At 35.0% G+C, this 18775-nt stretch overlaps 1 protein-coding gene across 17 annotated transcripts in view; it reads left to right on the top strand.

The window, feature by feature from the left end:
• LOC121329731 (liprin-beta-2-like) overlaps positions 1 to 18775 on the top strand; it is a 50088-nt gene that overhangs the window by 22407 nt on the left and 8906 nt on the right. For 4 of the 17 annotated variants that reach the window (XM_041275451.1, XM_041275443.1, XM_041275454.1 and 1 more), the window contains 16 exons: positions 3182 to 3268; positions 4414 to 4527; positions 5606 to 5737; positions 8640 to 8840; positions 10370 to 10498; positions 11563 to 11674; positions 12351 to 12383; positions 13420 to 13481; positions 13985 to 14060; positions 14355 to 14461; positions 14816 to 14883; positions 15577 to 15654; positions 16283 to 16343; positions 16778 to 16819; positions 17418 to 17562; positions 18433 to 18465. In XM_041275451.1, coding sequence (XP_041131385.1) covers positions 3182 to 3268; positions 4414 to 4527; positions 5606 to 5737; positions 8640 to 8840; positions 10370 to 10498; positions 11563 to 11674; positions 12351 to 12383; positions 13420 to 13481; positions 13985 to 14060; positions 14355 to 14461; positions 14816 to 14883; positions 15577 to 15654; positions 16283 to 16343; positions 16778 to 16819; positions 17418 to 17562; positions 18433 to 18465 — 1480 coding nt within the window. Of the gene's footprint in view, positions 1 to 3181; positions 3269 to 4413; positions 4528 to 5605; positions 5738 to 8639; positions 8841 to 10012; positions 10106 to 10369; positions 10499 to 11562; positions 11675 to 12350; positions 12384 to 13419; positions 13482 to 13984; positions 14061 to 14354; positions 14462 to 14815; positions 14884 to 15576; positions 15655 to 16282; positions 16344 to 16777; positions 16820 to 17417; positions 17563 to 18432; positions 18466 to 18775 lie in introns of all 17 variants that reach the window. The other 13 variants (XM_041275447.1, XM_041275460.1, XM_041275449.1 and 10 more) reach the window with 10 other exon arrangements.

The raw sequence follows: 18775 nt of genomic DNA, 5'->3' as shown, positions 1-18775 counted from the left end.
ATGTTTGAGATGTTTGAGATGTTTTAAATAACCAAAGCCCCCATAAAGCTTGTCTTTAGAGAAGTTTGTGTGCATTGTAACTGTGGCTGCTGTCAGCTAGCAGGGATACAAACCAAACACCTGGGGGCATTTTGGTAAGGAAGGATTATGTTAATTAAAGAAAACTGCTGAATGTGATTTTTTTTTTTTTTATTGTAACATATAAAAATGAAAATGTTGTCGTTGTATGTTTTTGAATGGTATGTATTTAAATTTTATAAACAGTATTTTGAGCTTTTAGAATTATATTAAATCCCTGGAGAATAGCCTCTCTCTCTCTCTCTCTCTCTCTCTCTCTCTCTCTCTCTCTCTCTCTCTCTCTCTCTCTCTCTCTCTCTCTCTATTCTATATATATTATATATATATCTAGATATATATAGCTATATATATATGATATATATATATATATGGCTAATACTGAAAGCAGAGTATGTGTTTTATCTTCAGCTTTTCTTAAAGGCATTAACACAATTTAACTGTAGAGGAATATAATCTAATACAACCTATTTACCAAAAGATTCTCTCAGTTTTGAGTTTTATATTTTGTTTAGTTAATGTTTAATACATATTTCAGATTATTAATCATTCAAACGTTGATTAGGAAAAGCAAAGGAATTCTGGAATGCCCTACAGTATAAAGGTATGATGGATATTTACTGCAGGGCAAGAGGTTGCACTCTACCACCCAAGGGGCAGTGAAGGGGAAGTGTGTAATACTAGATGTATTCTTACTGGAGACTTACTGCTTACTCTTTGAAATGTTGCATGGCAATTAAAAACAATGAATGGGATTACTGTTTTTAAAATGTGTCTTAAACAAGCCTCCTAAATGGTCATAAATACCCCCCAACTAGAGAATTGAGATACAGTAAAATCAAACAACGCTTACAATTTAAATAATAAACTACACCGTTCACAAAAAGGATTACAATAAACAAAAGTGTTTATATCTGTATAGGAAATAGCTGCCAAGGGTTCATGTACACACCAGTGTTACATAGCAGAGATGGGGCCCCTATGATTAAAATAAATTATTTCAGTTATGGTCTTGGTAACGGGTCACAGCCTGTACCACATGATTTGCATTGCTGCTAGTTTTAAATAAATTCAGAATACTAATAAGAAGAGTTTGTTTAGTGATACTGTTCTATTTTAAACTCCATTATATCCCTGTTTACGTGTATATTTTATGGTTAACATGGTTTTCCAATGGATGGATCTTGAGACGCACATTGAGCTCCAATTGATGTGTTTTTTTGTGCTCAGTGCTGTTACATAACTGTCTGGCAATCAAGATGATGTCTGCTGGCAACCCTATAGCTCATAGACAAGTCTTTTTGTTTTTTTTATTAAAAGGTATGACACCCTAATTTATTCAAGAAAGATGTTCACAGCCAATTAATCATGCTTAAAAAAATATTATTTGCCTTTTTTTGTTTGCCTAGCTGTAGAATGTAAATGTTTTTGCAATGTCACATCTTGTAATACTGTAGGTGTGTTCTGTAACTCACTCATAGTGATCTCCATTGACCAGTACCTCTTTTAAATACCACATCAAAGATCCAGTATCATTTCAACAGTGCATTTCTGGTTGTGGAGTGAAATCTCCAGACTGTCTCAATCAATTGTTTTATATATTTTAGTAACATTGCCCCCATAGAACAATAAAACTGTCTAAGGTCTTTAGAGAGTACTGTACTGCATTAGCAAACCACACTCCTCTGAATTAGGTTCAGACTTGTTTTGTTTGTAAACAGCTTTACCTAGCATCCACTAGTAATCAAATTAGGAAACTATGCTATGGAATGTTTGTTTACAATGTTGTTATGTCAGCTGTATAGGTTCACAGCTAACATTGTTTCTTCTTTTTAAGGTTAAAGTGAAATTGCTCAACATCTAATCAGCCACATATGTAATTTAGAACAAAAGATTATTCCAATTTATCAAAGCAAGAATACGTCAATACTTCCATACTGGATTACTGCCAGAGATCAGGGTTAGCAGTGAGCCATAATTTCTAGTAATTCCCAATGGAATATGTGTTTTATTTCTGTTCTGTTTTTATTTTTGATGGAAATGTTGGCGGAAAGCAGTTCTTTGAAAATATATACATGTGGTACTTAGGGATATTACTTTCAGCTTCTGATAATGAGAGCTTAAACAGGATTCTTTTTTAAGTTTTTGTTTTAAGGTTGTTTATTTTATATTTGTGGAGAGAAAGACATTTTCTTGAATTAAAACAGAAACAAATTATAAAAGGCCTAAAATGTAAGTGAAAAAAATAACCACGTGACCATGCCGTATCTGGTAATCAGATGGCTAAGAAGTTTGACCTTGATTTGTTTCGGACTGGGGTTAAGTTGTTTACATTTTTATGAGGGGGTGGAGAATCTAGGCTCAGGTGAGACTGCTGAAAGTTACAAACCGTCCCCAGGGCGCAATACATGTTGCATTCATACCACAGCAATATCATTTCAGACTCTCTTGTTTAAATGCTCCCTTGTTAATCAGCTATCACCAATAGGAACTACTGTATAACCCATTTAAAGTGAAAAGCATTTGAGTTTGTTATAGAGCTAAAATAAAAGTAGACAAATTATCAGTTTAATCCTACAAAGTGGTGGCATCTTGAAAAGGTTATTTCAATTGTTGTTGTTCCTTGCTGTGGTGCAAATATGTGTTAATCTCCCTGCCTGGCCCCCGGGGAAGGTTAGGGGATTATTGTAAACTTATTTTATATTTAAATTGTTCTGAAATTACTCATTTAAATAAGTCTCTTGAAGACACTGTGTCCAACTGCTGTATTTACAACAACCAATACTATAAATAAGCCAGCAGGAAAGCAATGGCCTCTACTGCCTCTGCCACAGCAGCTGAAATGTTTCTGACAAGATTAGAACACAAAGGACTGTCAGAACCCCCCTGCCTGCCTACTCGCCTGCAGTGGCTTTGTCAGACTACAGAAGTCCTTTCATTATACTGGACGTGAAAATGTGACATTAACATGTATTGATGCTGAGCTATCTGAAAAGTATCTTCCTTTATGATTCAGATGTCACTGTTTCACAGTCCTCTTTTTACATGTATTGTTATTATAATTATTATTATGTAACCAAATATGATGCATTGCTATTTTCCCCAGGTAAATCTTCGTTCTTCTGTAAGCAATGAAACCTATCAAGAGCGTCTGGCACGTTTAGAAACAGATAAGGAGTCACTGGTGCTACAGGTGTGTTTGCTCATACAACATCCCTTGTTTTGAAGGCATACAAATGCTTTATTTTGTTTGAGCAGTATTGTGTTGTTAGACATGTCATCTGCTTGTATAGTTGTTTACACTTTGTAATTAGCATTTGGTGCACATTTCTTTTTTTATAGTGTGTCGTGAAGGACACTGATATATGATATCTTTATTTGAAAGCACTGGCGCCCACTCTGTCCTGGCTCAAATAAACAATATGCAGATATATGACTTGTCTGTGTGAAAGGGAAGCTAGGGTGTGAGAAACCCCTGCTCAGTTTTATGTATTTCTGTAAAATAAAAGCTTACATTTAGACAACTGGATAAACTGCAATATAGAGTTTTGAATTAAATAGTTGAAACCTTAAATGTATACTTAAAACTGTATTTCAGTATATAACTGGTTTATAAGTTAAAATTATGCTATATCCACTTTATAGGTATTTAGATGTACGTTCACTTGGTACTTTGGTTTTGCCATTGCTGAGTACTGTGTTGGAAAACTGAATTCCGAATTGGTCTTGACTTTGACTCCAGCATTTTCCACACTTATGTTAAGGCTTGTTGAACTTGGAAAGTCTCCAGCAGGGAAATGCTAGAAGGGAGTCAGGTGCCAATACATGTCTTTTATACACAGCAGCACAATCTTTCACCACTTTGTAAAACACAGATCATAGGTAAAAGTTTCCATGCATTAGTTACAGGTAAGGCGATTGGCTGCACATTCCCAGGAGAAGATTTGCTTTTCTTTTTACCTGCTGTTGTAGATCAGAAGCCACACCAGCAGTGTTAGCACAATTGGAGATTATGTCTGAAACCCTGAATGCGCTTGAGCGTTACACCTTAAGAGACCATCATCATTCATAATGGGATCATAAGTTTAATTAACCACATATAAAACGAGGTAAACAGATAGATAAATTGTTAATTGACGCATAGTTAACTTACAAAAAGCAAGATACAAATTAGTTTGTATCAGTATCATTTTAAGTTATGGAGCTGGCTGGGCTTGGCTTGGCTGGGTAAAATATACACATTTTATCAGGTTTTGAGAAGGGGTGTCTGTGGGTGCATTTATGGTGGCCTATTAAGGCATTCTTGAGTGGATGTGCTTGCTATCTTTGGCCTCACAGGTGAGTGTGCTCACAGACCAGGTGGAAGCACAGGGAGAGAAGATCCGGGACCTGGAGAGCTCTCTGGACGAACACCATCACAAACAGCAAAGCACACAGGAAATGCTACAACAGGTAAGGGCTCTTTTACCATCTGTTCTTAAGCTCGATCTCGCACACATTGCTGCCCTTCAATGGGTTAAAACCTATGAATACCAGTACTCAATGAAATAATTAAAATTGGGCTATTGATATTGTGTTATTTTGGTGGTAGATTTTGTAGAAAGACTTGAGCACTTTTAACAATTTATGACTAAAAATGTGCAAAAACTGAACAATTGTGCCTTATACTGTAGCATGTGTTGTCACCTACAGGTGTGTACTGCAGTATGTACTCATGCATTCCACACACAGGCGTAGAACTGTTTGTTAATCTACTGAAACTGATAAGATGACATTTCTATGAGGGGTCTAAACTGGTAATAGCTTGTGCAATTCAGTACTACAGTCTGTGAAGGTTTTCAGTATGACAGCTTTGAGCTCCTTTCTGTGACACTTGTGAAGCCACAGTAGACAGTGACATATGTATTGAATTCCATCTACATGCATAGTAGGTTACAACACTTTCTAACAGGAAAGTAATTTTCTCCGGCATAGCATTGTTTACTAACTCCTGTAACTCCTACCTAGTAACTATACAGAATGTATTTAAATCTGTTTATCTGAATAGGCGACAGCACAAATAGAGGGGTGTTCGGTGACTATACTGAAATGATATTCAGGATTAGCCTTAAAAATAAGACCATCAAAATGTGAACACATTGAAACAAATGTAGAAAAGTATCATTTTTTTGCAAGGAAATTTGTTTTGCATTTTCAGACCTGCTTACTTAACAATAACAATTAATCCCACTGTAATGAGACTTCATCATGCTGCAGATGTAATGAGACTTCATCATGCTGCAGATGAATGTACTCTGACAGAAGACATTGTCACACACAGAGTTTTTATTTATTTATTTATTTTTAATCCCTGGGACTGAAATGTGTACAAACATTTTATCTGGTACATGTCAGTCTGTGCCTCTGTGGAAATATAAATAGAGTACATTACAGTTTATATTTAGCAGCTGTGGATCCCAGTTGACATGTTGTTTGATATACTTTGTGTTCGGCAGCCTGAGTGACTGAACTGTTTTGCTTCATTCTGCAGGAGCTGCTGAGCAGAACTTGCCTCGAAACCCAGAAATTGGATCTGATTGATGAAGTCTCACACCTAAAACTGAAACTAGCTGGAATGGAAAAGAAGCAAAATGATTGCGACAAGAAACAGCACAAAGCTGAGGTAGGTTAATCTGTGCTCAACTGATCTCTTCTGAAAAAGTAAACTGTGTACAACAAAACAGACATGCTACATGTAACATGATCCATGATTCCCATCAGATTGGTGAGGTTAACAGTCTGTCAAACTGTATGACTGATCACATATTGAGAATCTTTTTAAAAGAACATACTTTGAAAGTTTTACATGTGTCTTCTGTCATGATCTTTGATGCAGTTTCTGGACACTTTTGTGTTGGCTCCTGTAAGCTGAAACCACTTTTTGTATGAATAGAGGGGCTCCCAAAAATAACAGTCTGTCAGTAGCGAGTGGCATCCAGGCAGCTGAGAATTTAAACCCTTTAATGTATATTATATCATACCAGACTGATCTAATATGCTTGGTCTCTACTTTTGCTGAAATGCATTTGGTAGTTTACTCAAGTAAAGTCTGTTTATGCATTCACAAGAAAATACTTTTGTTGTTGTTTCTTGAAATGATTCCCATCTCTTTTTTAATGGAATTGATATATTAAATAGACCTGCTACAAACTACAGTTTACAAAACTAATTGGTTTATTTTAGTTGTATCTTCGTTAAGTTTGGCTTTGGCCTTGGGTTTGGGTCTTTTTATTTACAGATCTATATATAATGGTATAAATCATATATTTTTAATTATGATGTTTCTACTGTCATAACTGGCTTCCTTGAATTTACTATGAAGCAGTTTTTGTGTAAATGTGTTTGTAAGTTGTGAAATCTATGATACACAAATATATTAATCCATATGAGAACATATTGTTCCTTTGAGGCAATTGCTGAGGCCAACACATTCATAAATTAGTTCAATGAATACAAATGACTTGCCCAAAAAGGATAGAAAAAAGTAGCTTTGAACGTTTTTAAAGAGAACTTCACTACCATCCAGGATATATAGTAGGAAATGTGTTATTTTGTGAGAAAAGCCAAGGAAAAGATCAAGTGTTATTTGTTAGGATTATCTTTCCGGTGTTAGTAGCAGCAATTTGGCAGCTTAATGTAAAGCATTGTAGCAGTATGGGTGTATATGGGTGTATATAGCAGTATGGGTGTATATGGGTGTATATAGCAGTATGGGTGTATATGTTTGGGTTTTTTTAACCCGCCGTAACTGACTATTATTGATAGACTGAAGAGCCCAGGGGATAGAGTAATAAGTAATACAGGACATTGCCTTAGATAGAAATGTTATGAAGCTGAACTGATGGGAAAAACATGAAGACAATGAGACAGCTTTCTAAATGAAAAATCCATTGTAAAGTAAGACAAGGATCAACACGTTATAATATTTATTTATGTATTTAATGATGTATTTATTTGTTTGTCTTTTACTACAAATCCAGTAGTTTTTTTTTTTTTTTTTTTGTTAACAGCATTGTGATATACTTTATATATACTTTATTGGATGGTATACCATGGTCCAGTTCATTGTATAACAATAACGCATTCTTTTTTATTACACTATTTATATACAGTACTTTGTGTTAGAAAGAGGAAAACAAATTGGAATACATAACATTTTTCTTGAGGGTGGAAAACACAGAGATACCATAGAAGGTAGTGGTTTTATAGTTAGGGCAGAACATTCACTATCCTGTAATTATACCCTGCCTGCATCTTTTAAATCAAACCTATTTACTGCTTTTGGACAGCTGGTTTGGGCCTCCCATCCTAGAATCAGAGAAATGCCTTACAAACATTGTATAGCAGTGATACATTTAGACAAGACATTACTGTGATTTGGCATTAAGACATGACCTTACTTATTTTGCTTTTGTAAATAGTTGCCATCGAATGACAAGGGAATACCCAGTACTGGGTCTCTTTATTAAGAATCAATGAAAGCACCTGGGTATAAAATTCAACTCTAACATTAAGTTTACAATATTTAGATGCCCCCCCTGGGTTTTGGTTAGAAGCAGGTTTCACTTCAGCTGATTTGAATAATCGTAAACTCTGCCCTCTCTGGGGCCCACTGTGTGTTAAGTCCACAATCTGAGCTGGCCTGACATTAACCCTGTAAACTCTGCACATGTGGCAGCTGGACAAAGGACTCCATTCTGGCATTGTACAAATTTAAAATAGGCCAGCACCTTGCTTTCCTAAGTTCAGTAAATGTAATGTTTACAGATTATGAAGACAATGTGTGACGTCTTTTAAGATTATTGATCATTGTTATTTATGTCACAGTGGAAATTGTCATTTATTTCAAAATATCAGTATAGATATGAATAATGATATTGCCCTGTGAATACAGCTAATCATAATTTACACATTAGTGATGAATTAAGATCACAAGAAGTCAGTGAATATTTTGTGGTTGAATACAAAGTTTCCTGATTTCCATTGAGATTCCATGTAGTCTACAAGTCGTCTCAAAAAATTAATTAATTAAAAAAGTTAAAAAAAGGAACATTATAACAAAGTTTTCTTTCAAGGAACGAGGTGTGGCAAACTAGTTAAGACTTTTATTCAATTCAATGCCGCATTTATGTATGTATGCAAGTATTTGTTTATTCTAATTGAATCACAGCATCTAATTTCCAGTTCAGTAATTTCTTCTTGTCATACAGTCGGTCAGTAGTCGCCTAAAGTCACACAATGAGTCAGTGGGTCTCTCTTTTAACCATTAAACCTTTTATTGATTCACTCCATCCATTGTATACCTGAGACAATCAACTCAAACCAGAATAAGAATCGTGTACAAGTGTCTCAAATGGTCAGCTTCATGGTTTTGCCTTTTTAATTTGTCCTTTTGTTTTAGCTTCCCTTTAGAACTGCCTACATACATCTTCTTTCATCCTTTCCCTGTCTTCCTTTCCTTGTTCTGTGTGATTTCCTTTTCTTTTTTGCTATTCGTCTTGACCTTTTTTCTTTCCTTGTTGCAGTCTGTGGTAAATCTGATTAGTGAACTGCAGGAACAGATGTGTAGATTTCAGCAAGAGATCAGTACCAGAATCCAGGAGAAACGGGAGCAGGAGAGCAATCCTGCTGACACTAAAGCTATGGACCCCCCGCAAAGCAGGACAGGCACAAGTTTAGCCAGCCCCAGCAGCAATGAGGAGAGCTATTGCTGTAGGGGAGAAAATGTAGGCAGAGATTCTTAAGCATGAGCAAAATGCGCTGCCTCTCTGTCTGCCCGGCCTTGAAATATCGACTGAGTAGAATGGCTGCTTTTTCAGGGTGCAAGCATTTTAAAATGTTATGTTAAACAACGCTTCTTTTATATGATTAGAATTGACTATCTTGAAAATATCCATGCATGATATTAATCAATTAATTACAATTAATCCTCATAAACAGCCATTTCGGTTACAAACAGTTTACATCTGCCTGTTTATGCTGACTTGTTATGGCTTGCATACAGTATGCTGTGAAAATGATTTCTGATAGCTTGCTTGTTTATTTCTCTAACCTTAAATGGGTTGCAACTTTGTTTTTAAAATCCATGTTCATACCTTGACTTGAATATAATGTCCCCATTATATAATAAAGCAAAGGGTGGCAATGTGTGGGTAAGTGGAGATCTAACTGGAAGGAAGTGTGGTTCTTATTAGTTGCATACATGTCCCTGGGAGTAGATTAAATCCTTTTTTAAAAGACAGCTTCTCAGGATTTTGAGTCACTGGATTTGGTCATGCTGTAGATAAAGTTTTGCTTTCTTTAGTGGCTTATTAGTAAGTGAAGCAGACACAAAGTCTATTTTTTCTGTAGAGGCTTAGTGCAATAATATTTGAATCATCCATCTGTAAGGTAAAGCTATAATCAAAGAGCCACTGACCAGAAAGTGTTGCATGTCCTTTACTGAGGCATGGGTCGTTAGGTTTGTTTTAAAACAAATACGTGTTGAATGTTGAATGGTGAAAAACAAAACTGAGAAGTGATCAGATTCAAATACAAGTCCAAAAGTATGTAAAAAAACATTATAAAAAATAGTCTTAACAATGCAGTTTGAACCCATTGTAAAGCCAACATGAAGAAATATGAGGATGATATGGTATTGGCACCTGAGTCTGGAAAATATTTTATTTTAAATGAATTTATGTGAACAATAAAAGACAGAGAACAGACATAATTTTCAGCTGCATTGAATTTTCATTCCGTTGCTCTTGGGTCGAGTACATCTAGTAGTGCTTTACCAGTTCTCTTTATTTCAGATGAATGTTTTGGAAATGTATGTGAAACTTGAATTCAGAAAGGGATGGATATATTATTACTCTTCGAATTCTCGCGTTACTTGATGTCTTCTGTATGGTTCCAGGGATTAGCGCAAGAACTGAAGCTCCTAAAAAACAAAGTGGATGAACTGGAGGGGGAAAAATCGCAGTATGAAAGAAAACTCAAAGCAGCTAAGGCAAGCAGTTGTGCTTGGTAATGTAGCATGGTACCGATTGGTTGTGGTTCAGCTGCAAGTTTGAAGTGTGGCTTATTTAGGGTTTTGGGTTTTTTTTGCATGTTTTTTTTGCATCTACCACAAAAGCAAAACAATTTAACAATAAATTAATACATTTAACACTGAGGCTCGTCTTGCTAATACAGTTTAGTGTGCATACTGGGAGTGCTTCTGGTACTTTCTTGCAACCTATACCTCCAACACTGTGGCTTTCTTTCTTTCTAGCTTTCTATTTCTTACTCCCTCCATGTCTGTTACAAGTCCTTAATGACCAAGCTCTGTAGCCTGAAACTCACAGTTGAACAGATGCAGTTAGAAAAACAGCACTGGGAGGAGAAATACAGAACGGCTCAGGTGCTTTTTATATCTCATCCCTTTACTTTTTAAAATGTCGATTTTACACTAGCTGTGCATGTGAATTGTGTTGCATTTGATGTCAATCCTGATTTCAGAGACATCTCATTTATCCAAGACGCATCCACCTGGAGTATATACATGCGTTTCATGTATTGTATTAAAATATTGATATTTCTTCACATTCTTATATGCACAGATACCTGCCACTTGAATCTGTCATTAAGCATCACACCACAGAATAGGGCAGGGGGTGTTTTTGTTGATATATTCTACAGCCACAACCTGTAAAATAATGTTGCTGCTGGGGGGGGGGGGGGGGGGGGTTGGGTAATAGAAGAATTTGAGACTAAAATATCATCTGAATTGTATTCTAATTGCAGTCAGTTCATACTACTGGCTGTGCCCTTAACGACTGTTCAGCAGAAGCAGGGAAATGTAGCATCATTGATAACTCATACACTTGCTTTGGCAATGAGCAGTACAGTAACCATGAGTAGAAAGCCCCCCTACAGCCTCTACAGTATTCTAACCACGAGGGCATTCCACAGTAGTAGTATGCAAAAGAGACATCACAGAGTAATCCCAGTGGAAGGTAATAGTGAATTCAATTGGTTAAATGAGGTTCCGTGTGTTGCATGCTTAGATCTTTGTTTAACATCCTCACATCAGAAAATGTTTATAGTGCATTCTTGAGCTGCACTGTTCCTGTACTTTTTTTAGAGGTGTCAATTTAGATTCCATTCCATGATCTCCATTTGAATTTGTTCTTCACATGCCCTGTGTTTTCAATGTTTGTTTTTGAGTAGATGTTGTTACTAAATCCAATGGAGTTTTTCAATTTTATAGCATCAGAAAGCTTACCAAAAATCATGAATATGTGAATCCTATGAGGTTACTTATTGTATTGTCAAATCAACATGAACAATCTGCTTCTTTCAACATGTTGCATCAGCATTGGAAGAAAACATTTACTATCTTGATTGCTCAAACTATTAGTAACTTTGACTGTTATGGGTAAAGAATTAAGATGACATTTTACATTGTTTTTTTTTTTTCTTCAGGCGGAAATAGCTGATCTTCAGAAACTGCTGGCAACAAAAGATGCAGAAATTGAACGTCTACAGAACCAGCTATCATGTAAAACTCCTGTACCGAGCAACAGCACAGAGAGAGGTATTGGTGCGACAGACTTGTGGAATAAATACTGTTAAAATGAGAGTCATTAACTTCCCAGGCTCCTTGTAGAAACTCAATTCTATTTTATGCATGCACTTCTTTAAAACTTTGAGGACAGAGATGCCAAACTTAAACAAATGTATTCTTCTTAGATGTGCAGTTCAGATGGGACACATATGCAAAGCCATACGCCAAAAAATATAAATATCTTAAAAGGTTTTTTTTAAAAGCAGTTTTGCGACCTCTACTTGGGATCCTAACAATATGCATCTTATTATAGTCAGATATTATTCACTCTAATTCCAAACTGCCTAAAAATATATAGATGCACTATTGCTCTCCAGATTTCTACTACTGTAAATTAATGTATTGCTGCACAAATGGAGTTTGAGACTTCCAAGTACTGTATGTAGCAACAATGTCATTAATTTAATCTGACAGAACAGCGCGAGGCGTTTGTAGCATGCCCTATTAACCCTGAGATTTACATTTTCTTCCAGCTCTCAGAAGCTTCACTTATAATAGCATCTATACTGTTGTTGAGCATTATCTTTAACCTAGGATGAAATATAACCAGTAAAGATCTTTGCTTTTAATTGTCTAACATTAATATCTAATGGTCACTTTTTTTTCTACCTCCTCCATTTTACTCCCTGCAACTGCACCATCATAGAGGAGGTGTATAGGAGGAGGCTGAAAGAAAAACGTAAGCCTTAAGGATTGTCATTTGGCATCAATGCGGTCCTTACCTATCACTGATTAATTGCATCACACCAAGAAACATGACAAGCTTTTCATAACTGCTGCGTTTATCAGTTACAAGTAGCTGCTCAGTGTCCCCTCCATTCTCTTTGCTTGAAGCAAACAGACAGGTGTGCTTTATTGGAGGCAAGGGTCTAATAATTCAAGTGGTTTTAAGTTTCCACTAAAATAACAGAGCTCACAAATGCTTCATCTCTAGGTTTCAATGAGACATTGGATTGAGGCAGGTTCAGAGACATTGGGTCAGTGAAAGTCTGGCCAAAAATATTTTTAAAAATACATTAAAAAAAGCCAAATCTATCTTCTTGCTTGTTTTTGTTTTTTGTTATATTCTTTGCTATGTTTTTTTTCCTATGACAACACAAATTCTCTTATTTGCTGAGAAGCACACTTTCAGTGATTGTATTCCAAAGAGCTTTCAGAGATTGCATTCCAAAGAGTTTTCAATTATTGTATTCCAAAGAGCTTTCAATGATTGTATTCCAAAGAACTTTTAGTGATTGTATTCCAAAGAGCTTTCAGGGATTATATTCCAAAGAGCTTTCAGTGATTGTATTCCAAAGAGCTATCATCAACCAAATGCTTATGCAATTAATAGCAGTTATATGAGACCTAAAAAGGGTGCTGTCTTCATACTGGGGAAACTTGCAAACTTTTCCTGACAGTTGTTGGTTCAGAAGTGAACTTTATGTCCTTGCATAATGTCGCTCAGCTGTACAATGATGGGAAGAAATTAGAACTCAAAATTTTCTCTACTTGGTGTCAACTCATGACATTCACATAAAATGGATCAGAGCAAGGGTGCCCTGAATATAAACAAGAGATTTCCAATTTAGATTAAAATCGTCCATTCTTTTTGTTATTTAAAACTTGATTTAACTGATACTCATTTTGAGTATAATAATGAGTATAAACACATATTGTACGCAAGAGATAGTAGATTTTATTCAGTTAATAATGTAGTCAACCATTCCTTTTAGATCAAGAATTACAGAGGTTGAAAATAGGAATGGAATCCTTGTTGGCAGCAAATGAAGAAAAGGTAGGTCATAAAAGAGTGACCAGCATTCATCATTGTGTGGCGCTAGAGTGAATACCGAATGTTACACATATGCACTGCACACCAAAGCAGAGTAGGAGTATAATATGTACGTAGTGTCATTTCTATTATATTGTCAAAATGGTAAACCACTATTTGGCTGTCTGAATATTTGAGTGAACACATTGACCTCTATATCTGTGCAATGCATGCCCAGTTATAAAATGCCAGATCATATAGAAATATCTTCCCGTATGTATGATGTTTTAAGAAAGACAATAATAACCATGCCAAATTGGTTTTCTGATGCGCTTTTCTCAATAAATAAACTAATCGTGACTGAAAAAAAACATCACAGTGTACTAAACGGTTTTAATTTCCCAACTGTGAAAGATTTAACTGAATGAAACTGAATTACTTTAAAAGGTAATTGACTCTTTAGCTACGTACCTAACGGACTGTTGTCAAAGATCAAGACTACAAATACTTTTTACTTCTAATTACAGGACCGTCGAATAGAGGAGCTGACAATTCTATTAAACCAGTACAGGAAGATGAAAGAGTCTCTGGCTGTGGCAGAAGGTAAATGCATCTTTGACTTGATGTGTTAACACGACTGCAATTCCTTAGTGACAGAAACACCTGGACTACACACACGCTGTAGAGTTCACACTTTATTTAAGATGCACAGTTGGTAACTTATGTCCTAGGGTTTGTTTTGAACTTTAAACATGTGTAGTATACTGTACAATTATGATTTTGGAGCCAGAATAAATGATGATTTGGGTTCACTCAAGAATTATCTTTGTAATTTAATGGAAGTGTCAAAATAGCAGTACAGCTGTTGCATGTCCTAATATAAGGTGTTTTTTTAAGGCTCCTGTGAAAGAATATTGTCAGTAAGCAGTGAGGAAGAACTCAATGGTAGTATGAACACAAGAACGCCAGTGCACAAAACCAGCACAGAAAACATTAGATCCGAGGTAAGAATGTCTCATTCTGATTGTAAAAAGAAAAGTACAACATTAAGTAATTTTATTATTTAAAGTTTACAAAGAAACATATTTGATATCATTTTTCTCTTCACTCTCATATATATCATTATATATATATATATATATATATATATATATATATATATATATATATATATATATATATAAATGTTCTTCTCTCTTCTCTCTCTCTCTCTCTCTCTCTCTCTCTCTCTCTCTCTCTCTCTCTCTCTCTCTCTCTCTCTTATATATAGAGATAATATATATATATATATATATATATATATTATATATATAATTGGTTAATTAATGTTTCTCGTTTTTTCTTGTTTTTTCACTCAGAAGTCATCCAGGTGTTCATCATTCGCCTTAGTTTCCCCTTCATCTATACAAAACGAATTAGAAACTAGGTAAGGATGACAATCGCATAAAATGTTTTGTTGGTTTTTTTTCATAAAAATATTATGCTGTGCATCAGTTGGGAAATATATGGGAATATGGGTACTCCTAACAGAGGTACACAAAATGTAAAACGCATAAAATGATTCAAGCAGCAAAAATTGATTTTGAGTTTGATATTGTCATTGATAATATCGGGTCATTTTCAAAGCATTTTGTAACTTGATTAACAAACTTAAGGACTGCTTTACATTTTCAGCAATTTTAGAGTAGGTTAGAAATGTATTTAAATTTTTATAAGAACTGGTTCTCTTTATATAATGTTTATAAGCAGTCCTTTTCAAGTTTTCTGAATACAGCCCATTGACATTTCAGGGTTAATGTTTTACGCACTGTTATATTTGTAGTGTTAAAGAATTTGACCTAACAGGTTGTTTATGAAGTTATTACTATACCTCGTATTCCAATTGAGATGTAAAAGATGTTTATCCCACAGAGACTCCAATTGCACAGTATGAGCTCCAGTGCTAGAAAAGTGCAATAAAAGCAGCACACCACCTCAAACAAGTCCCTATCAGCAGATAATGTGTCCACTTGTTAACTTTCTCCAAAAGATAAAATCATTTCATTTTGCTGGCCATAAAATAAGAAAAAAACCCATAGATATATGTGGATAGATTTTTTTTTATTATTATTATTTCTAGCTGCAGAACTACCCATACTTCTCCAGAACCCTTAGTTTCTCCACACAGATTGGAAGACAGCTTTAAAGATCGACAATGGCAAGTATTGCACAGATTGGTTCTGTTTAATTAAGAACAAAACATGGCTTCAACCTGGTCTTTATAATGCTTGAACTCTGAACACATTCCCAGGTCTATTCAGTGCTGAGCTATTACACTGTGTAACAAAAAAAAAAAAAAAAAAAAAATTGTTCCTGGGTAGTAAGTGTTATTTCCTAATTGCTTATGCCTCAACAGTATAGAAAATGGCTATTATTCCCCACAAACTTTGCTTTTGTGACCAGGACAGTGATATTTCAAAATATCACTATTTCCAATGGGAAAACGGGCAAATGTGCAAAATCTTTTCGTTCACATAAAGTCAGAAAAAAACAACATATGAATCCAAATTAACATGTATTCATACTAAAGTAATACAAAGATGACTACAGAAGATTTAGAAGTGAGTAGTTTTTTGAGATTTACAATTATACTGTAAATACAGGTTAGTTTGGGTACTGGGGTCCACATGAGGGAGACTCTGCTGGTCCACTAGTTTTTACACATTGTTGTTTCGTTAGCGAGTCATAGTTATCATTGTAACAACAGTTATCATTTCAAATTGTTTTTGTTTTGTTTGTATTTTTATGAATGTATTATTTGTATTCATTTATTTTTGTATTAAAAGGGCACAGCAAAGGATGTTATCCAGTAGTATGGAAGAATTACAGAGCGGATCACTACAAAAGGTTAGATTAATAGAAGTGTAATGATTTGAGCTGGTGTTTTAAATATGACAGTATATAATTATGTATCTCTGTGTTTTTTGATGTTGTTTATAATCTAATTTTTGTGCACATTGGGTCTTCACACAGTAAGTGGAACTGTGGGAAAACATTTCACTATTGGAAAGAGACTCACAGCTACACTGTGAAGAATGTTTTACCAGCATAATTTGGTGATAACCATATAGTGTCAAACTCATTTAGAGCTGTGAATGTACTAACAATAATTAAATGTTCATAAAAATAAACATTTTAATATTTCTAACAAACAATACTGTTTCAGCATACAAGTAAAGTCTATACAAATACATATTAAAGTATTATTGTGTGTACTAACCATGTGTCTGTTCTCTTCATTCCATGCACGGACCGTTCCTCATTACCCTCCCTCCCACTAGCATGTAGTTGCGGAACCAGTAGAACCTGTTGTGTCTCCAGAGGTATATTAACGAGATAAAGTCGCTTTTAAGCTTTAACCTTTTAACGCTTCGCCTGGTTTTTCCTCTCCCATGCTTTCATTTTAACATGACTTTAAACGTTGGATTTCCCAGTGAAAACTTGACCAGACAGCAATTGACATCTGCCAGGCTTAAAAAATGTTTTTAAAAAACTATAAGTGTAGCAGAACCAGAACATATTGATTAAAAAGTTGGTTACAATAGACAGTGGAGAGATATTTTTACCAGGTAAAGGAAAAAAAAAAGTTTTTTAAAGTTTTACTTCAATAAAAAAATGAATTGAAGATACTAAAAACTTCAATATATTGCAGTTTATGTCAGCATAAATTTTGCTATATATATATATATATATATATATATATATAGATATATATAGATAGATAGATAGATATAGATGTATATATAGATAGATATATATATATATATATGAAGATGGTGTATGTAATTCACTGTGGGTTTTCTTTTTACTTGTACTTACGCATAACCCTAGAAAGCAATGGCACACAATATGTGATATGATGACTAAGGAGAGGGTCCATTTCCTGTGAATCTCCAATTAACTGTTTTGTTTTTTTAACAGAACCGACCACATGTAGAAAATAACAAGTATCAGACATTGCCTGGAAAATTTTCCTGGGCAAATCAAAATGGAGACAATGAAAAATACAAGCCCTCAAATGTCCAAAGAGATAAGGATGAGGATGAAGAGAGTGAATTCAACCTAAGTATGTACTGTACAGACAAATGCACAGTGTGTGGTGCTATTCAGTGTCAAATCCCAGAAGTACACCGCAGTGCGTACTGTCAGTTTTCTATTCTTCAGTGATTACAGTCTTTCTATTTGCTCTACTCTTACTCTATTTAAAAAGAAGAAGAATATAGACATGTGCAAGTTAGTCAGGATAGGTTATTACTGAGATACAACACATGACTTGCTTAACATAAGTAGTCCGTGTATTGTCATAACTGTAGCATTGTGAAATGCATGTTGAAAGGAAGAAGGCCTTGTTTCTTTGCTTGCTTTGCCATTCTTCGGCTTTTGCTCATAAAAGTTTTTGTGATTGGCCACAAGAGTGTGTTTATTTGAAAGCCAACAATCTTCAAAGAAGAGCTCTTAGATCCCCCCAAATAATCTATTTACAATGACGTGTGAAAAAACTTACAGTGTACTGTATGTCCCCATTTTTTAAAAAAAAAGTAATTTACTGACAAAGTAAAAGCCTCCTGTTCTATTGAATATTTATCGCACTGGTTTTGCACTGCCTCCAGAATGGTCCTTTGCTGAGTTATTGCATGGTTTTTGGAACAGTCCTTTGCAGAGTTACTGCATGGTTTTTGGAACGGTCCTTTGAGTTAATGCATGGTTTTTGGAATGGTCCTTTGAGTTATTACATGGTTTTTGGAATGGTCCTTTGCAGAGTTATTGCATGGTTTTTGGAACGGTCCTTTGAGTTATTGCATGGTTTTTGGAATGGTCCTTTGCAGAGTTATTGCAAGGTTTTTGGGTTCTGTGTTTGCTTTGCTATACTCTTTAATTTGCTGGTGTTTCTTCTTTGCTTCTGCTTGGTGCTTTCTGCTTGTTGGAATGGCTGAAGACCGCAGCAGGAGTGCCAGCGCTCCAGCTTTAGGTATTGTACAGAAATGAATACCAATGTACAGCTGTGGTTTTCTAACTCATGTCTTATGGGCATAATGCACCCTTGTAATGAAACAAATACATTGGGAAATGTATTGGCCATTTTTATTATTATTATTTTTTTAAATATGTCACCATACGCTTCTTGTTAGTTGTTTAGAATTAAAATGTTAATTTTTTTTAATGGGTTAATTTCCAAAAATTGCGACATGGTCCTATGTATCTTAATTTATTTATTTTTATTTACATTGGTAGAAAAATGTCCAGTTTTTTTCTGTAAAGGGAATTAAGAGAAAGAAGAC

Source organism: Polyodon spathula, chromosome 17 (genome assembly GCF_017654505.1).
Source record: "Polyodon spathula isolate WHYD16114869_AA chromosome 17, ASM1765450v1, whole genome shotgun sequence".
Lineage (NCBI taxonomy): Eukaryota > Metazoa > Chordata > Actinopteri > Acipenseriformes > Polyodontidae > Polyodon > Polyodon spathula.
This window is presented reverse-complemented; position numbering and strand designations above follow the sequence as displayed.